Below are 15,961 nucleotides of genomic sequence, written 5' to 3' on the forward strand. Positions count from 1 at the left end.
TTACCCATCAGAGTTTATTACATGAACCAGCACCGTGGATTAAACCTCAGATTATGATGTGTAAGTCAGGTTCTGCTTTCCCTCCGATTCAAAATGTTAAATCTTAAAACCTTGACCAATATTAAAGTTATGGACAATTATGCAAATAAACACTGATCAGTTGAAGCTTCTTGAAAGGGGAGTGAGTAGGAAATGTAGACAAATATTGTCATATGTCTCTATCTAGTGGTGAAAAGTGAGAATAACAACTACAATTGCTGTGCATGTGTCCTGTGTCCATGAAAGTCTGTGGAGGGGGGGGGGGGGAGCGTTTCCCAAGAAAGAAGACGTTTTTTTTTTTTCCACTTTCATTATCATTGTCAGGAAATGTGTGGAACCAATTTCATGGAAATCAGTTGTGTAATTGTTTGTGTAATCCTGCCAATAGATAAACAAACGCAGATGGTGACATAGCCTCCTTGGCGGAGGTAAGAATTAAAAGTACAATGGTTTCTTATAATCAGAAAGTTTTACTCATGACACAACACACAAATACTGTTCTCATGCTTTTACATTTAGATTTCCTCACATTTGGCAGTGGCTCCTCGTCATTGGAAGTTTTTTTTGTCATGTAATTATTCTTATGTGTGGCCACAGTCGTCTGCTCAGTACAACAACAAACTAAAGGTCTACTCATATCATGTGACATTAAGGTCGAGTGAAGTTATAAAACGTTGTCGGTTAGTTACAAAAAGCTGCCTCTTCTCCCTCACACACGGACGCACAAACACAACTTCTACACGTCGCACTTCATGATCTCTCTGAGGCAGATGGTTGCGTAGCAGGAGGAGTCCAGGTCGAAGTTTAAGGTGAGCGAGATCGTGTCCTGCTTCCTTTCTCCCATCACATCTCCTCCTCCTCCTCCTCCTCTCTGCAGCTGGTAGGTGAGGTTGTGTGGCGTGGCCAGCAGGAGGCGGTAGCAGCCAGGCAGATTCAGTTTAAGGCTGCCCACTCGGAAGCGACAGTTGTCCAGCCCGTCTCTGGCCAGTCTCTCCTGGTACCAGGTGCCCATGGCGTTCTCTGGATATTTCACCGTGTTCCCTGGCATCGGCAGCAACACCTGAAGAAAAAATTATTTATAAAACAGGCGTGACTTGTGTTGAAACAGTCGTATTTAAAATAAGGGTTTTCCACAAATGACATACTTGTCCTAAAGTGTAGACTCCACTTTGCTCTTCTTGGTCTGTCACCACGTGGATCTGGAAAAGCAAAGAAGGACAGGACAGTGGCATTAATGGCAAATTATGAAATGGGAATTACACATTATTTGAGCAGCTTGTATTCTGCTAGGGGGCTTTGTATAATATCTAAACACGAGACATTTCCTTTGCACTTCCTGACAGACGTGTTTATTTTTCTGTTTCCCGTCCTGTTACCTGAGCAGAGCTGCTCTCCCCGGCCTCGTCTGCTTTGCTTTGTCCTTCCTGCATCCACACAAGGTCTCCTCGTCTGGCACGGTGGCCCAGCGTGGTCAGCCTGTGAGCCACCGCCTCGTTCCACACCCTGACGACCACAAACAAATTCATCAGAGAAATGAATATTAAAGAGTAAGAGCACCAGGATCTGGCTTTAATTTAAGATTTATATGGGAAGTTATATATTAATATGTCAAATTATTTTGTCATCGTTTTTTGGGGGGGCAATCCAAGAACAGAACACAATTTGGAAAATGGGTTAAAAAGATATTTTAATTGTGCAGCAAACTGAACTGTTAAACACCATGTAAAAATCGGATGGAAGATTTTTGACCCACAAACTGGTGCGAGGTTAAACCCTGAAACTGGGCAGAGGAACCTATTAGTGGAAAAGAAGTCTTTGGGTTTCCCCCCCCCCTCATCAGCTGACCTGCTGCAGTAGGCGTGCGGGTAGAAGACTCTCATGCCGTGGGGCAGGCTGAGCCAGGCCTGGGTGCAACCGTCCGCATTCGTACCGTAGCGGTTCAGGGCGCGCAGCATGAGCCGCTCCCTGGCCTTCGACAGCGGCATCAAGGCCAAAGACTCCTTGGCATTATCTAGTGTGGAGGAGCGGGAAAAACAAAGGTGGAGGAAAAAGGTTTAAATCTCAAAAACTCACTTTCATGAAATGGGTCATAAATATCCTGCATTAGCTGTTCTCAAGACGATGAAGATATGATGAACTTAAGCAGAAATTACTTGAGGAACTGGGGTGCAGCAGATATTCATAGTTTCTACAAACTTAGGTAAAAAAAAAAATGTCTTTTTGATTTCAAGGAAAAACAAAACCATAACAGCGAGTTATGGTCCCGGCTCTCACCTGTCTGGAGGAAGTGTCTCTTCGCGTTGCTCTGAGGATCATCGACGTCCTCCGGGGTAAAGAAGAGACGCACAGCGCTCACCTGACACGCACAAGAATATATGACTAGAGACTATCTACACTTGTCTTTTTAACTCCATTGCCTTTAAATGTATTTGTCTCTTCTACATATTTTATTTTAATCCCTGTTTGTCGTGACTGTAAAGCACTTCGGCTTGACTCCTGTTGTTTTTATTGTCCGATATAAATACATCTGACTGGACTCTGTTGGGTTGAGTGGCAGCTCACATTCAGTTAACAGTATATGGGAACACTCACCATGTCTTCTTTCAGTAAAGCCAGGCCCACCCGGTCTGACTGAACGCTCTGTCCGGTCCCAAACCTCTGTGGTCCGTAGTAGTTGACGAAACCTCGGTCCTGCAGCAACAGAAAGTGGCAGTTTGTTCATATTGGTCCCATAGTGAGGTTTATAATACATGTCACTGCTGATTGGGCCACACCCACCAAATGAGATCAAATGTACCTTAAAGCCTGTTGAACATCGTTTCAAGCAAAATGGTTTTGAGTGATTGCCCACTGTCTGCAGCAGTGATGTCAAGACCTGAGTAAACTCTTCACGTGTATTTCCAGCACAAAGAAACCAACCAGTACCTTCACGTTCTCCACCGCTTCCTTCACCAGCGCTGCCAGTCGAGTGTGTCTCTCTGCACCAGGCGCATGGGCGTCGCTGGAGCTGTGCGGTCTCAGGTCACGCACCACCAGGTCGAAGTGGTTCCCCTGCAGTCGTCCCAGCCGGAGAGGCTCGCTGACCGAGCGGACTTGGGTCAGACGCATCCCCCTCTTCTCGAACTCTGCCCTCTTCTCTTTCAGCCTTAACAGCAAATGCATGAATTCAGATTTGTGACATTAATTATGCAACCGGTTTTGGTTTGAACATAAAATGAAACGCAGCACTACCGTTGCGGTGACACCTTCTTCACCACCATGGTCTGGTAGGTGATGGCTCTCTTATCCTTGATCCCAGCGTAGGTGAAGTCCGACGGCAAGACGCCAAGAGCTGCTGCCATGTAGCTGATGGCCTCCAGAGTCTCCAGGTTCTCCTTATGCAGAGTGAACGCTAACACAGGATCACACATCAGTGTTTCTTCATTTCATTAAACACGTTAAGATATGAATTGGTACTTGACTCTGATAAAGCATTCATGGTCATCTATTGTTTTTTTACCATCCTACAGCCTTACCAGTGTAAACCTCTTCTTCCTTCCGTTCATCTGAGCTCCTCTTCTTCGGCCTGCCCCGCTCTCTCAGTCTCACTGAGATCGCTGTGCTCCCCTGGTCGCTGAAGCTCTTTGTCTCCACCAGCTTCCCGAACCTGCGGCTCAGGAAGTGGTGGACCGCCGTCCTGTGGTCCTTGTCGTCGTCGGCCCCGAACGTGTAGGACGAGCCCCGCACTTTGGCATCTATGAACCGGAAGAAGTCCTCGGCCTCGTCCTCCGTGACCAGCTGGGAGAGCTCCCTGTAGTCCGGGTCCTCCCTCACCCGGATTTCCGGCTGGATGGTGACGGTCATGAGGAAGGGGAAGCGGTGCCTGACGGCCCGGTGGACGTTGGCTCTGTGGTGCTTGTCGCTGAAGGATCCCAGCGACAGCTCCTGCTGCGTCGCCTTCTCATCTTTCAGGGTCAACACAAACTGCTCCAGCTCATCGCTCACCGACTGGCCCAGAATCACACCGAGATCGAAACTGCCTGGACTCGGCAGGGCTACATCTATTCCACAATCAGCCGACACATACGAATTTTGTGAGACGAAGGAGTGGTTATTCTGCGGGAACCTTGCGGGGGTCTCACTGGGTTTATATGCAGAGGCACAACCCTCTGCCGCCTCCTGATTCACCTGCTGTCCATTAATATCTATCTCCGTCACGACAAAGTCTTTGATAAAGTTTTTGATGCTTCCCAGAAAACCTTCATGGCTGGAGATGAAGCACGCGGGGACGTTCACAGCATCACCGTCCTGCCTCATGGTCACTGCATCCAAACTCTGCAGGGAGTCGGCTCAAAGCTGAGGAACACAGAGGAGACATGTTGGAAGAGACAAGTAAATACAGGAATAAAATGTATTTAAAGTATGGAGCACAATTTATACACTATGAAGCTAAAAGAGAAAAACATATACAACAGTGTCATAAGTATGAGGTTATAGATGGATGGATGAATAGATGGATGGATGGATGGACACACGGACGGATTGGTAAAAGGATGGATAGATGGTAAGATGGACAGACATATCGATTAATTGATGGATGAATAAATCGATGGATGATTAGATGGATGTACAAATGGGTGAAAGGACGAGTAGATGGATGAGTAGATGGACGGATAGACGATTGATAGATGGATGTAAAAGGATGTAAAGGTTATTAGGATAGGCGGATGAATAGATGGATGGATGGATGTACTTGAATAATCCCAAACTGGTTACAGCAGCAAGGTAGCAGGCACATTACACACTATATATGTTTAAATTATATGTACATATGTAAAGTCAAACCACAAAAAATAAGAATTATACATTCATATAAATGTGTAAAATCTATACACATAGATACACACAGAGTGAGCATAGTACAAAGGAGCTGCAGAGACATTTGTTGAAAAGTTAAACACAAAGACACAACATCACATTAAACGGAAACAGAGGAAAAAGGGGGTTTGAATCGACCCAAACAGGAAGTTAGAGGCGGTGCGAAACTTATAAATAATTTGAACGTCCTTACATCGATGACAGGTTTTGCATTGCTGCTTATTTCTGCCTGTTTACAGCAATTTCCGTCTCCTACAGATGAACCCTACCTCGACTCCCGCAGACAAAGAGCTGCGGCGGCTTTAGCGAGGACGTTACGGCGCATCTCTGTCTGTGAGCCGGGAAATAAACGCGTTATTCACGGACGGCGACTGTTTGTTTACTCTACGAACCTGCATGTGCCGCGTAAACCAGGAGCTGTTGATGTAAACACAAGCACGCCGAGGCGAGTCCGGCCACTTCCGCCCCACGTGACGCGTCAGGTGACGTTTCTTAAAGAGGCAGGAGCAGATAGCAGGTTGGGAAAGTGACTTTGAAAGAAGAGCTGTGCTGCCTTCAATAAGTTTTGGTAATAAACCGTTCATAATATTAACCATAAGGATAAATAATCACAAGGATAATTTATTTATTTATGTTTGGTTGTGTGCAGAGCTTGGATTAGACAGAGTCTATGGTGCAGAGGGAAGTTCAACAAGTTTGCGTTCATCCTACCTGGTTTGTCTGCTGTGAAGATGTTATAGTCAAAATTACACTGAATTAGCTTCCTTGCTGTTCATGTGTGTAAGTTGAATTATTCAACCCATCTGCTCTTATCTTTTATAAATTGCGTGTCGGCTCTGCAGAAGTGACAGTTCCCTGAAGAGAAGAATAAAGGAAGCAGTGAAATCAACTGTGCAATAACACTCCAACCATAAAATAGTTAAAGACAAAAGCAACTTAAGCTCTTTGTCTCCACCACTTATTGAGCCGCAGGTTCGGGAAGCTGCACAAACACAGACACACACACAAACACACACACACACACACACACAAACATTCCAGAGAGTTTTAGTCAAAACCATTTATGAACATCAACCAGATGTGAAGTTTCTGCAGGATTATCTTCCTCTCTCTCCACATCTTCAACATATGTAGAGCACCAGGGAGAACATGGAGAAAGTGTGAGTCTGTTTCTATTGGAGTAAGTGTTTTTTTTTATTATTGCAACTTATAGAAGGAATAATGCACCGTGTGTGTTGCTGGGGTTGCAGATCATCAGTGCCATACTGTTGGGAGTCGTTCTGCTTTCTCACGTTACCCTCGTCGGAAACACTGAGGTAGCATCCATCCACTCATTTATTGCATGATGGAGTGAAGTGTGTTCTTCTACATTGTCTACTTTACTGTCGATGATCCACTTGTGACCACATTTTAGCACATTTCTAGCATCTATCTATCTGTAAGCATGTAGCTTAAATAATTGTAATTCAGTCAAAAGGCGATTGCTATCTGCCTGATCATGTCATAAATACAAACCCTCACAAAAAAAGTGAGATCCCCGTTCGGACCTGATATTAACATCCGTCCGAGTAGAGGTGGAACAAAATATTGATACGGCAATATATACGGCAATCGTATCTCATTGTCCATAATTCGCAGACAGAGTATCGTGATATTATCATTATCATGGGCCCTCTATCGTGTATCGCATTATATCGTTAGTTACCATGCGATTTCCACCCCAATGTCGCAGCTAACCCATGTGAGCATACAAAAGGATTGTCTGTAGAATTGCCACAAAAAAAACAAAACAAATATTTATGTTCATAAGTGTCAATGTGCTGTGAACAAAAACGTGATATCTGCAGTGGAATTTATACATTAGTTCCTGTCTCCTGCTGGATCTACCTCGATTCCGCCCCTCTTTATATGTGAAAGGCAGAATTCTGATGTTGATTGATTTATATATTCTAATATGACACTAACACAGACTCAGGTATTTTCAGTGTTCACCATGCCTTTTGACACGGTTCTCTGTTTGTTTTTTTCCACAGATACGGCTTGCCATCAATGGCATGTATTTTTTTTCCATAGTACCTCTGCTCTTGGCCATTATTGGTCTGTTTGGTGGCTGCCAAAAGAAGAAGTGGCCGCAAATTTTGATGGGTAAATTGAAAAAGTCTTCATAGTAGTACAAGTAGTAGTAGTACACAGCTCTAAAGCGCAACAGAGTGTTTTTTCCAGAATTTGATTGCTTATGCCTGTATGTTTGTGGTCCAGTTTGCAGGTGGAATGATCCTGGCTAGTCCGTTCATGTTTGCAATTGGAGTTAATCCACTGACCCGTATATCTCGGGTATATCAAACCTTGACTTTTAAATCTGTTGTCCTTTTGTGTGTTTGAGACCCGATGCAGATCCGGAATATTTTGGCTTCATTTCTGGATTGTGGGACAACGTGGAGACTCCAGTGCTTAAGAGATTTCAAGCTGCTGGAATTTCCCTTTCAAAATAAAAAGCCAAGACATCAACGAAACAAGAATCACATTGTTTTATTCCCTATTTACAAAATATTACACGACTTCATTCCATAAATAAGAAAAACAGTGTTCGACAGAAACAAAAATACCATAGTTTACAGAACATATACTGTATATTAGGCATTAATGGTTAAAGTGCACAGGTAGACATCGGATCCGCTGTATCTGATGAAACTCGTTTGACAATACGTAAGTCGAGAGAGGGCATTTCGACTGCAGCCGGTCGTATTGGGGCGGCTTGGCGTAACGGCATCCCCAGTCGGGATGCCAAAACCTCTGTGTCAGAAATAACCAAGGATTTACAGGCCTGTCTACTGGATGTGCGACCAAACCGGCTCCCCTCTCTCCTCACATATCATTTACCCACTACATGTGCTTTCAGGAAAAACAAATGGAATTAAGTGATGGAAGTTTTCAGATATATATATATATATATAATGCACGAGGCATCGAGACATCCTGGCCTCCCAACGAGAGCGTGGACTCATTCCTTTTGTCTGACCTGATTATTTACCCGAGAAAATACATTGCTCCGTAATAAATAAATCATTATATGTTTCAATCAAAGCACTCTTGTAAACACTGTTTTAAGAAAGATGCTACATTAGGATTATTAATATCAGATATTGGTTTGTTGCTCGAGTGCTTGGTTTGTTCAATGCGTGTGCTTAAGACGATTTGGAGACGTACGTTTGGAAGAATTGGTCCGGTTGACAAACATAAAAAACGTTTTCCGTGCACATGGTACAGTAGATGTGATCGGATTAATATCTGGCTTTGTAAAAGACACACAGATGTGTCCAGATGTGAAGGCGATGCATATAGAACGGATATTATCAAGATGAGACGATGCATAAGCAGCAGTCAGACGTGCACTGAACTCCGGATAGTCTCTGGACTTTCTCCAGAGGGGGCCGAGCGTGAGAGCGCAAATTTCTGAGCGAGGGAAATAGGGGGAGATCCTCCATAGGATTCACCGCGAGCAAGTCGGAGACGTTTCTTACACGCGACGGACGCAAGGATTGTGAAAACGAAAGCAATACAAATATCTCAGGATGAAAAAGCGCCGCCATACAGTGACGAAGATGCCAATAGAGTTTTTGGTAATAGGAGCCGACGCTGTAAACAAAAACACGTGATCTCCGCAGTGGAATGAAATTGTTACTCCCTGTGTCCGAGCGGAGAATCTCCCGCCGCGTGGAAAGTCCGGACCCAGTTCTGCAGACACTTTAAAACGACTTTACTGTAAATAATGAAATACCAGAAAAACAAATGGTTAGATATAGTCATCGAGAACAGAGTCTTAAGAGAAAAGCATGTGACGATTATTAAAGATTAGATAATTTAATTAAACTGCATTGTTTTCACAGCAGTAAGGCAATAAAAAAAAATCATTTGAAATCGATCTTATGCATGTAGATTACTTCTCAATATCGCGCACATGCATTAACACTATGAAAATGATAATTTAACATATGTCGCTCTAGCGTAAAATATAGCCAGGTTATGATATACAGCGTAACGTGTTTACATGTGCAAATTCAAACGAGATAATAATTGCAAATACGTATTAAAAGGTACGAGGTTACTAGAAGGCACCGGGGACGTATCTGTTAGAATAGAGAAGAGCCATGAACTCCTGTTTTCTTTTGATCTGCCCCATCAGCTTGATGCTCATGACGAGTAAAACCATCTGCAGGACGGAGAATGGAAGCACAGGTTAGATTGAGTGGAGCAACAGGCGCAGGCAAGTAAACAACTATGTGAAGGGGGAAAAGAAGAACGTACCCAAAACACTCCGCTTCCAAACTGTATGGCCATCGTCAACGAGAACGCGAGCTTCAGTTCAGAGACGTAAATCGGCAGACAAGGCTACGGGGAATAAAAAGAGAGGAGGTTTGTAAGAAAGTGAAAATATCAGAGGGGGTAAGAGCTTACTGGACCATTATGTACGGTGGCCTTGAAGTGCAAATCCCAAAACTCAATTGGGAAAATGAGAAAACAACAACGAAAAGAAGACACAAAGCTAAATACGAAAATACAAGAGCAAATAAGATGATACAACGGCAAATAAGATAACACAATTACAGAAAAGGAAACCCAACAACAATTCACAATACAGGTGGACAGTGCGTCCATCCAATCAGCTACAAGCTTTGTCGATAGCCGGTGTTAATGCTGTTGTGTTTTATAATTTGTTGTGTTTCGTGATTTGCTGTTGTGTCTTTGTGTTTCATGATTTCTTGTGCTTTGTAATTTGTTGTGTTTTGTGATTTGCTGTGCTTTATAATTTGGAAAGTTTTGTGCTTTGATGGGTACTATGATTTGTTGTTGTGTCTTTTTGAGTTTTGTTTTATGATGTGTTGTTGTGTTTTATATTTGGTTGTGTTTGTTTTTTTCCTGTTTTGTAATTTTGTAAAACAGATTTATTTACCTCTTGATAAACATACTGGTTCTTTGGCGCCCCGAGAGTGGCGCTCCCCCGTAGCCGAATCTGGTGAAGATTCACAAAATCCCATCACACAACACGACAAAAATAAATTACATGTGCGCATTTAATTCTATAAGGATAAAAGAATATGAAGAAAGATTCAGCTACTTTAGCATCATGGGTACTTCTGTTATATAGTTTTGAGCATCAGTCTAATCAGATATAATCATATTAGTTCATAATGTTTGACGTCAGGACCTCACTGCTTATTAATATTCTGTTTATATAAAGAGAGAAACTCACACATTTTCCTGGATACTGACAGTTACAGGAGGCAGGGATGAAGGAGCCCCAGTCTTTGTAGCCTTCAATGAGACCGCAGCACTCGAACTGGAGGTGACAAACACAAACAAACCCACAAACATACAAAATGCATTATATAATACAATATCTGCTCCATAGTCTGGAAATGAAGATAGACGGAATGACATATCCTCTAAAGCGAAGCCAAATCATCTTGATGTCCCCTGGCTGGCTGCAGTATCAGTCATATATTTTTCCTCCTCCATGTTAGTAGATTGCATGCATCAAATAAATGTTAATGACACTTTTCAGTAAGTTTGGTTTAAATAAGTGATTTAACGCTTTAAAAACAATGTAAAACGTCATGATTGACAGCTGAGAATGACTTGTGATTGGTCTGAGTGCGTTTATCGGCAGGTCCGACGACTTCCCGGTATCTGGCTCCAAATGACCTCTAAAACCCAAGATGGCGGCAACCATAGCCAAGAGATTTTAGCCACATTTTTGTCCAACAGGAGGAAGCAGAGATGCTTTCTCCATCTTTTTGTGCGCTCTACGGTCTGTAACCACAAAAGATGCATCCTCTCTTTAGTTGGTGCAGGTAATAATAAGAATAAATAATACATTTTATTTTATTGCACTGTTCGAGACATCAAAGGACACCTTCCAATACAACCTAAATAAGCACTAAAATAAAACTAAGATCAGGTCAAAAGGCAAAGACGCCCTAACAGTACATATCAGACACAGCAGAGTGATGTCCCTTTAAAATAAACCACACCCACTTGTCTGGCCACACCCCAAACACTATATATACTGCAGGTTTGATTGCCACTTGTGTGTTTGCCCGTGTTGGGGGTTACAGCTTCTATACAAATCCAGAAAATGTGTGTAGAACAGTGTGTGTCGATGTTCTTCTTCGAGCAGCCTCCTCAGATTTCTTTTCCCTCCGCCCTCGTGTCTTTTTCAGGCGACTCTCTATCTCACATGTGTGGGAGTTTGTCTCTTTCTGCCTCAGGGGACCGAGACAAAGCCTGAGCAGCAATCTGCGTCAGAATTTGTGCTCCACCTCGGCGTCATAACTCAAGTCAAATCCAAACACACAGACATGATCCACACGCTGTAAGATTCGGTGTGATTTGCCCATTCAGGGTATATCATAATCTTCACTCTCAATTGAAAACATTTGTTTGGAAAACAACACAAAGCTGCTCCACAAAGCAACAACACTTAAAACGAAATGTCTTCAGTGTTACAGTCTTCCAGTGATGTATACGTCTGTAAATGGATGATGACACTATGTACAACCAGTAATACAACTGCTAATTCTGCATACTTGTAATTGTCTGGTTTCTTCAATTTAAACAAGCTTAAAATAGGATGTGGGCCACAACTAACAAAGGGACTTACTGTTAAAAATCCAACTAATGCATTATGGGCATTGTTGTTCCACCATTGGGAGCATGATTATTCCGCAAATCAAAGCAAGAACAAACGAAAACAACCATTACCATGAGCTACAGACATGAGCCATGCATTGAATCTTTTAGAAATGCCACATATACCGTTTTTTCCCTTAGAAAACAAGTTGTAATGTTGGGATTTGGGACTAAATAGATACTTTCAAAAGGTCAAATCATCAGGTGATATCTTGTTATTTAAGATAAAAGCTTTTTAAGACGTATGGACTCACTGTTTAATTGTGTGGTGAAGAAAATAGTTTTGCTTCTTTATTTACTGCACTTGGTCAGAAAGAAGGACGTGTGACATAAATATACAGAGAATAACACTGAGTAGAGCACATTCCTCTGCCAAGGCCCAACACTCTGCTTGTGAAACCAATCATCTAGATTCATGAATTATTCTCTGAGACATCAATGAAAATGTTGAAAAACGTCCTCGCCTGCATTGTTAAAGAAAGTGATTCACACCGAAACATTGAATGACTTCTTCCCTGACCCATACCACATCCTTCCGCCCAGTTTTGTGGTAATGCTTCCAGTTTTTTTGCGTAATCCAGCTGCCTAACAAACCGAGGAACGCAGATGAAATAGATTTTACAGACATATGGCCTCACCATTTAACTGTGTGGTTAAGAGGAGAAGTTTTGATTATTTCTCGAACACACTGTAAATCGCATTTATAAAGCCATGTTAATCGCTGCTTACCTCTTCCTGAATGCTGTACAGAAGGGTCCTGTTGGCTTTGTTCGTTGCAGTGAGCGGCATCATGGACAGCAGCTTGTTCTCCTCGCGGACCACCCGCTTCTGACGAGGGAGAAATCATACTCAGCACTGGTCTTTCAAAAATAAACACGTACTGTCGTTAAACTGTCTTTTTACACAACTGTACTGTTTCAATACCTTACCTCGTAAAGATCTTGGTAACTTAGTGCTGTTCTAACAATTATTGTTTGACTGGCTGCGGCCATCCCAGTCGCATACTGCAGAAATCAAGAGAAGAGAAAGGGAAGCGTCAATTGTAGAAAACACATTTCAACACAAACACACACTTTGGTAAATAAGTCTAAGAAACCAAAACATATAACAATTTTGTGCACCCAAAAGTGAGATAAAAAAGTTATGATCGCCACCTGGTGGCTGAGTGCGGTATTGGGCATAAACAAATAATTTTTTGTCCATCTTTCTTAACAATCTAAACAAACACGGAGAAAGTCTATTTATTTTTTTACCAGAATCAAACACCATCTCTTTCCTTTACAAGCCCCGATCACGCCGAGCACTGACAGCAGCAGGCAGCCGATCTCGATGACGTACATCAACACCACAGAGACACTGGACACCAGCTGTGGAGGAAAAATAACATTAATGTTCACAAATGTTCTTTCTTAATAAATTGTGGATCCGGTTAACCGATACAAATCTAAGACAAACCCTAATCTTAGATATATTCACTTACACTTTAATATTATGTTGTTGTCATGGACGTGTGGTTGAGATAGCACGGCTACAAAAAGGGTCGAAGGTCAGGGTTAGCTACACAACGTTATATACCCGTTAGCACAAGAAGATAATTCACTGTCCGGCCCAAGGACACTTCAAGAGGCAGATGCTTGTTGACATGAGGGCTCGAGTTCTGCTCTCGAAAAACAGAAGCTAGAGCTTGTTCAGGGAACATTGATGGAGGACAGAGCGAGCGGGCCCATGCATTAATAATTTGCCTTTTGTGGATAATCCCGTTGCTCCTTTTTAAACTGTGACAACAACACAGCGTTTATTTCTGGCTCCAGTGAATAACAATATCTGCTTTGGGAGTTTTTTTTTTTTTATCCAATCAGAGACGGTCTCTTACTTTGCCGGTTTGCACGAGGTCTCTGTGCCAAGCGACCGTCATCGTCAGCATGAAGAAGCACAGCGCCTTTGGGAGGAAGACAGGAAAGTGTTTAAGGTCACACAGACAGTAGGCAGGAATTAATATAAGTGTTTCTAAATCCGTATTATCCAAATGGCTAAATGTTATTTAGCCGGGCCTCGAAAAAGTATCCCCTCTAAATGTGTTGTGCTCCCTTTTGGTGAACTCGTGTGTGTACTCATCCAGGATTAGTGCTGGTAAATATAATTATGTCCTTCACAAAGACCTAACAGTCCCTTTACGAAACCAGATTTTAATTCACTAGATCTGGATTTTAGTTGGATTGGCTATACATTGCAAAAGCACATAAATATCAGTAGCCTGAACATGTGTGATCCATGAATTACTTAGGCAAAATTTTTGAAAACCGTCCTTCATCGGATCATGTAGAACCCCCTCTAAAAAAGTTCATGGAAATCAGTTGAGTAGTTTCAGCGTAATCCTGGTTATATTCATATTATTATTCCCACACATATTCTCATATTTACACATTTTGTTGCTGTCTTTCCACTGCATACATTAGTTTAATTACGTGCATATTTTTCCATATTTATATATACTTAACCTTAAGTATCACATGCTGGTGCTGTACATGCTGCTGTAATACTGCAAAACTGTTTAGAGGAGGTTGACGTCCCAATATTAGTTTAATAGAAAAGTCCAGTCCATAAAGATGAGTAAAAATAAGTCTTTCAACTTAAAAAATAATAACAATGTGATAATTATAGATTAGTAATGGATGTGCACATTTTTATTGAAATCATTTCCAGCCCTATAATCCAGGATACCTTTTCCCTGACAGGGCTGTAGCATCACAACTAAAACGAGGCCTACACAGCACGACTCTAAACTCATAAACCCACTGTAAACATGAGGAATTCTGGGAATAATCAGCCGGAGATGCATTGTGGGACAGAGAATGATGCTCGTTGTGTGTGAATGCACATCCCCAAGCATGCACATGGCGTCTTTTTATCTGCCCTGATGTTCATGTATGTGCAAGCTTCTTTTATTTTTTTTTATAAAGTGGCATAAATAACGTGCTGCAGACATCACGTCCCAGTGATGGAATGGAGGCGCTGCAGCATCCTGTCCGAGACGCGCACCCTTCGCTCGGGGGTTTGGCTGTGGACCGGGCAGATGATTTAGCAGCGCTGTAAACATGTATATAAATAAACACGGGCTGTAAAGAGCGACCCGCGGGCCTGGTGGTGGTGCAGGTTGAATGCCCCTACCATGTGCACGGCGTTGGCGAAGATGAACGGCCTCTTCAGGGTGGTTTTGTCCGCCACCACGACCACCGCGCTCCGCTGCATGTCTCCGGGTCTCTGCAGCATCGGCCGCTCACATACAAACAGGGCTCGCGGATCCGAGGTGTTTCAGAAGCTCAGTAAAGGACGAAGTGTGGCGATGGAGCCGCACAGGACGTCACTGTGACGTCACCCGCGATGTCCTGGATAACGATGGAGCGCTGCTGCCTTCAGGTGCAGCCGGAAATATCGCACTCAATGGCATTATTTGTGAAAGAATCTGTCGTAATTAAAAAAAAATCTTCTTAGAATCATTAAAGGTGCAGTGGTTGAGCTTATTGTGGTCACTTTGATTATAGTTTTACCATTTAGAAGGTTTAAACGTTATTATAAATTTTTTGATTTTGAGAATTCACAAATTTACGTTGGTGTGGGGTGACGTGAATATAAAGATGGACGACAGGGCAGCTTCCCAAAAAGTGAAGCCAAAGCATCTAGGTCACCACCTAATGCCCCCCCCCCCCCCCCCCCCTTCATATCAATGGATGGGCTATGGACCAAACTACGTCAAGTACACATCAATAAAAGATAGTGTCTGTAATTGTGGGTAATTGGTATCACACTGTATTTTTTCAAATGCAAATTGTTCAGGGTATCAGGGTTGACAGCTGAGACTGTCTTGTGATTGGTCGAGCACCGGTATCTACAGGACCTCGATACCATGGCTCCTCATGACATCTCCAGTCCCATCTTATGAATTCGTACTAGTAAACATATATTCTTATTCAAGATTTAGTTTGAATGGGAAATGAGTTCATACACCAGCTGCTGTTAATCACTAATATCTGACAGCACATATTAAGCAAAAAAATATTTTATCAAACGTGTTTTATTCATTTAGTGGATTAGAAACAAATTAATTTACGAAACATATTGAAAATATTCAAACAAAACTGTAAAAAAAAACTGCCCCCTGGTTGATCACCTGATGCCCCCCCCCCCCTACAAATTAAGTATCCTCTGTAAATGTTTTCATATAGAGAAGAATTTGAAATGAGGATGTGAGCGTTTCAACAGACACAGCTTAACAGAGACCCTGCCACAATGACTGCATTTCCCAGGATCCACCTGTGACAATGGGGTTGGGCTACAGGCAGGACAGGTAGGGCAGGTTTCTATTGTTACCACAGGT

General features: G+C 42.6%; 2 protein-coding genes across 4 annotated transcripts; both read right to left on the reverse strand.

Moving 5' to 3' along the window:
- Positions 1–489: 489 nt before the first annotated feature.
- pus7l (pseudouridine synthase 7 like) lies at positions 490–5,378 on the reverse strand. 3 transcript variants are annotated; one of them, XM_053414789.1, is made up of 10 exons: positions 5,289–5,378; positions 3,555–4,374; positions 3,271–3,430; positions 2,965–3,184; positions 2,632–2,730; positions 2,314–2,395; positions 1,885–2,050; positions 1,416–1,542; positions 1,185–1,238; positions 490–1,099 (listed from the first exon to the last, which is right to left on the reverse strand). In XM_053414789.1, exons 2-10 carry the CDS (start codon positions 4,333–4,335, stop codon positions 776–778), a joined length of 2,013 nt encoding a protein of 670 aa, XP_053270764.1. In that variant the 5' UTR covers positions 4,336–4,374; positions 5,289–5,378; the 3' UTR covers positions 490–775. The 3 variants fall into 3 exon arrangements, with proteins under 3 accessions (XP_053270764.1, XP_053270766.1, XP_053270765.1); XM_053414791.1 differs by having other exon boundaries at positions 5,166–5,302; XM_053414790.1 differs by lacking the exon at positions 5,289–5,378 and adding an exon at positions 5,090–5,219.
- Positions 5,379–7,457: 2,079 nt separating this feature from the next.
- LOC128428580 (tetraspanin-8) lies at positions 7,458–14,835 on the reverse strand. The gene is made up of 9 exons (XM_053414792.1): positions 14,755–14,835; positions 13,460–13,525; positions 12,840–12,953; positions 12,516–12,590; positions 12,316–12,414; positions 10,148–10,234; positions 9,848–9,907; positions 9,202–9,285; positions 7,458–9,106 (listed from the first exon to the last, which is right to left on the reverse strand). Exons 1-9 carry the CDS (start codon positions 14,833–14,835, stop codon positions 9,002–9,004), a joined length of 771 nt encoding a protein of 256 aa, XP_053270767.1. The 3' UTR covers positions 7,458–9,001.
- Between the last annotated feature and the right edge of the window lie 1,126 nt (positions 14,836–15,961).

Source organism: Pleuronectes platessa, chromosome 22 (assembly GCF_947347685.1).
Source record: "Pleuronectes platessa chromosome 22, fPlePla1.1, whole genome shotgun sequence".
In the NCBI taxonomy this organism is placed as follows: Eukaryota; Metazoa; Chordata; class Actinopteri; order Pleuronectiformes; family Pleuronectidae; genus Pleuronectes; species Pleuronectes platessa.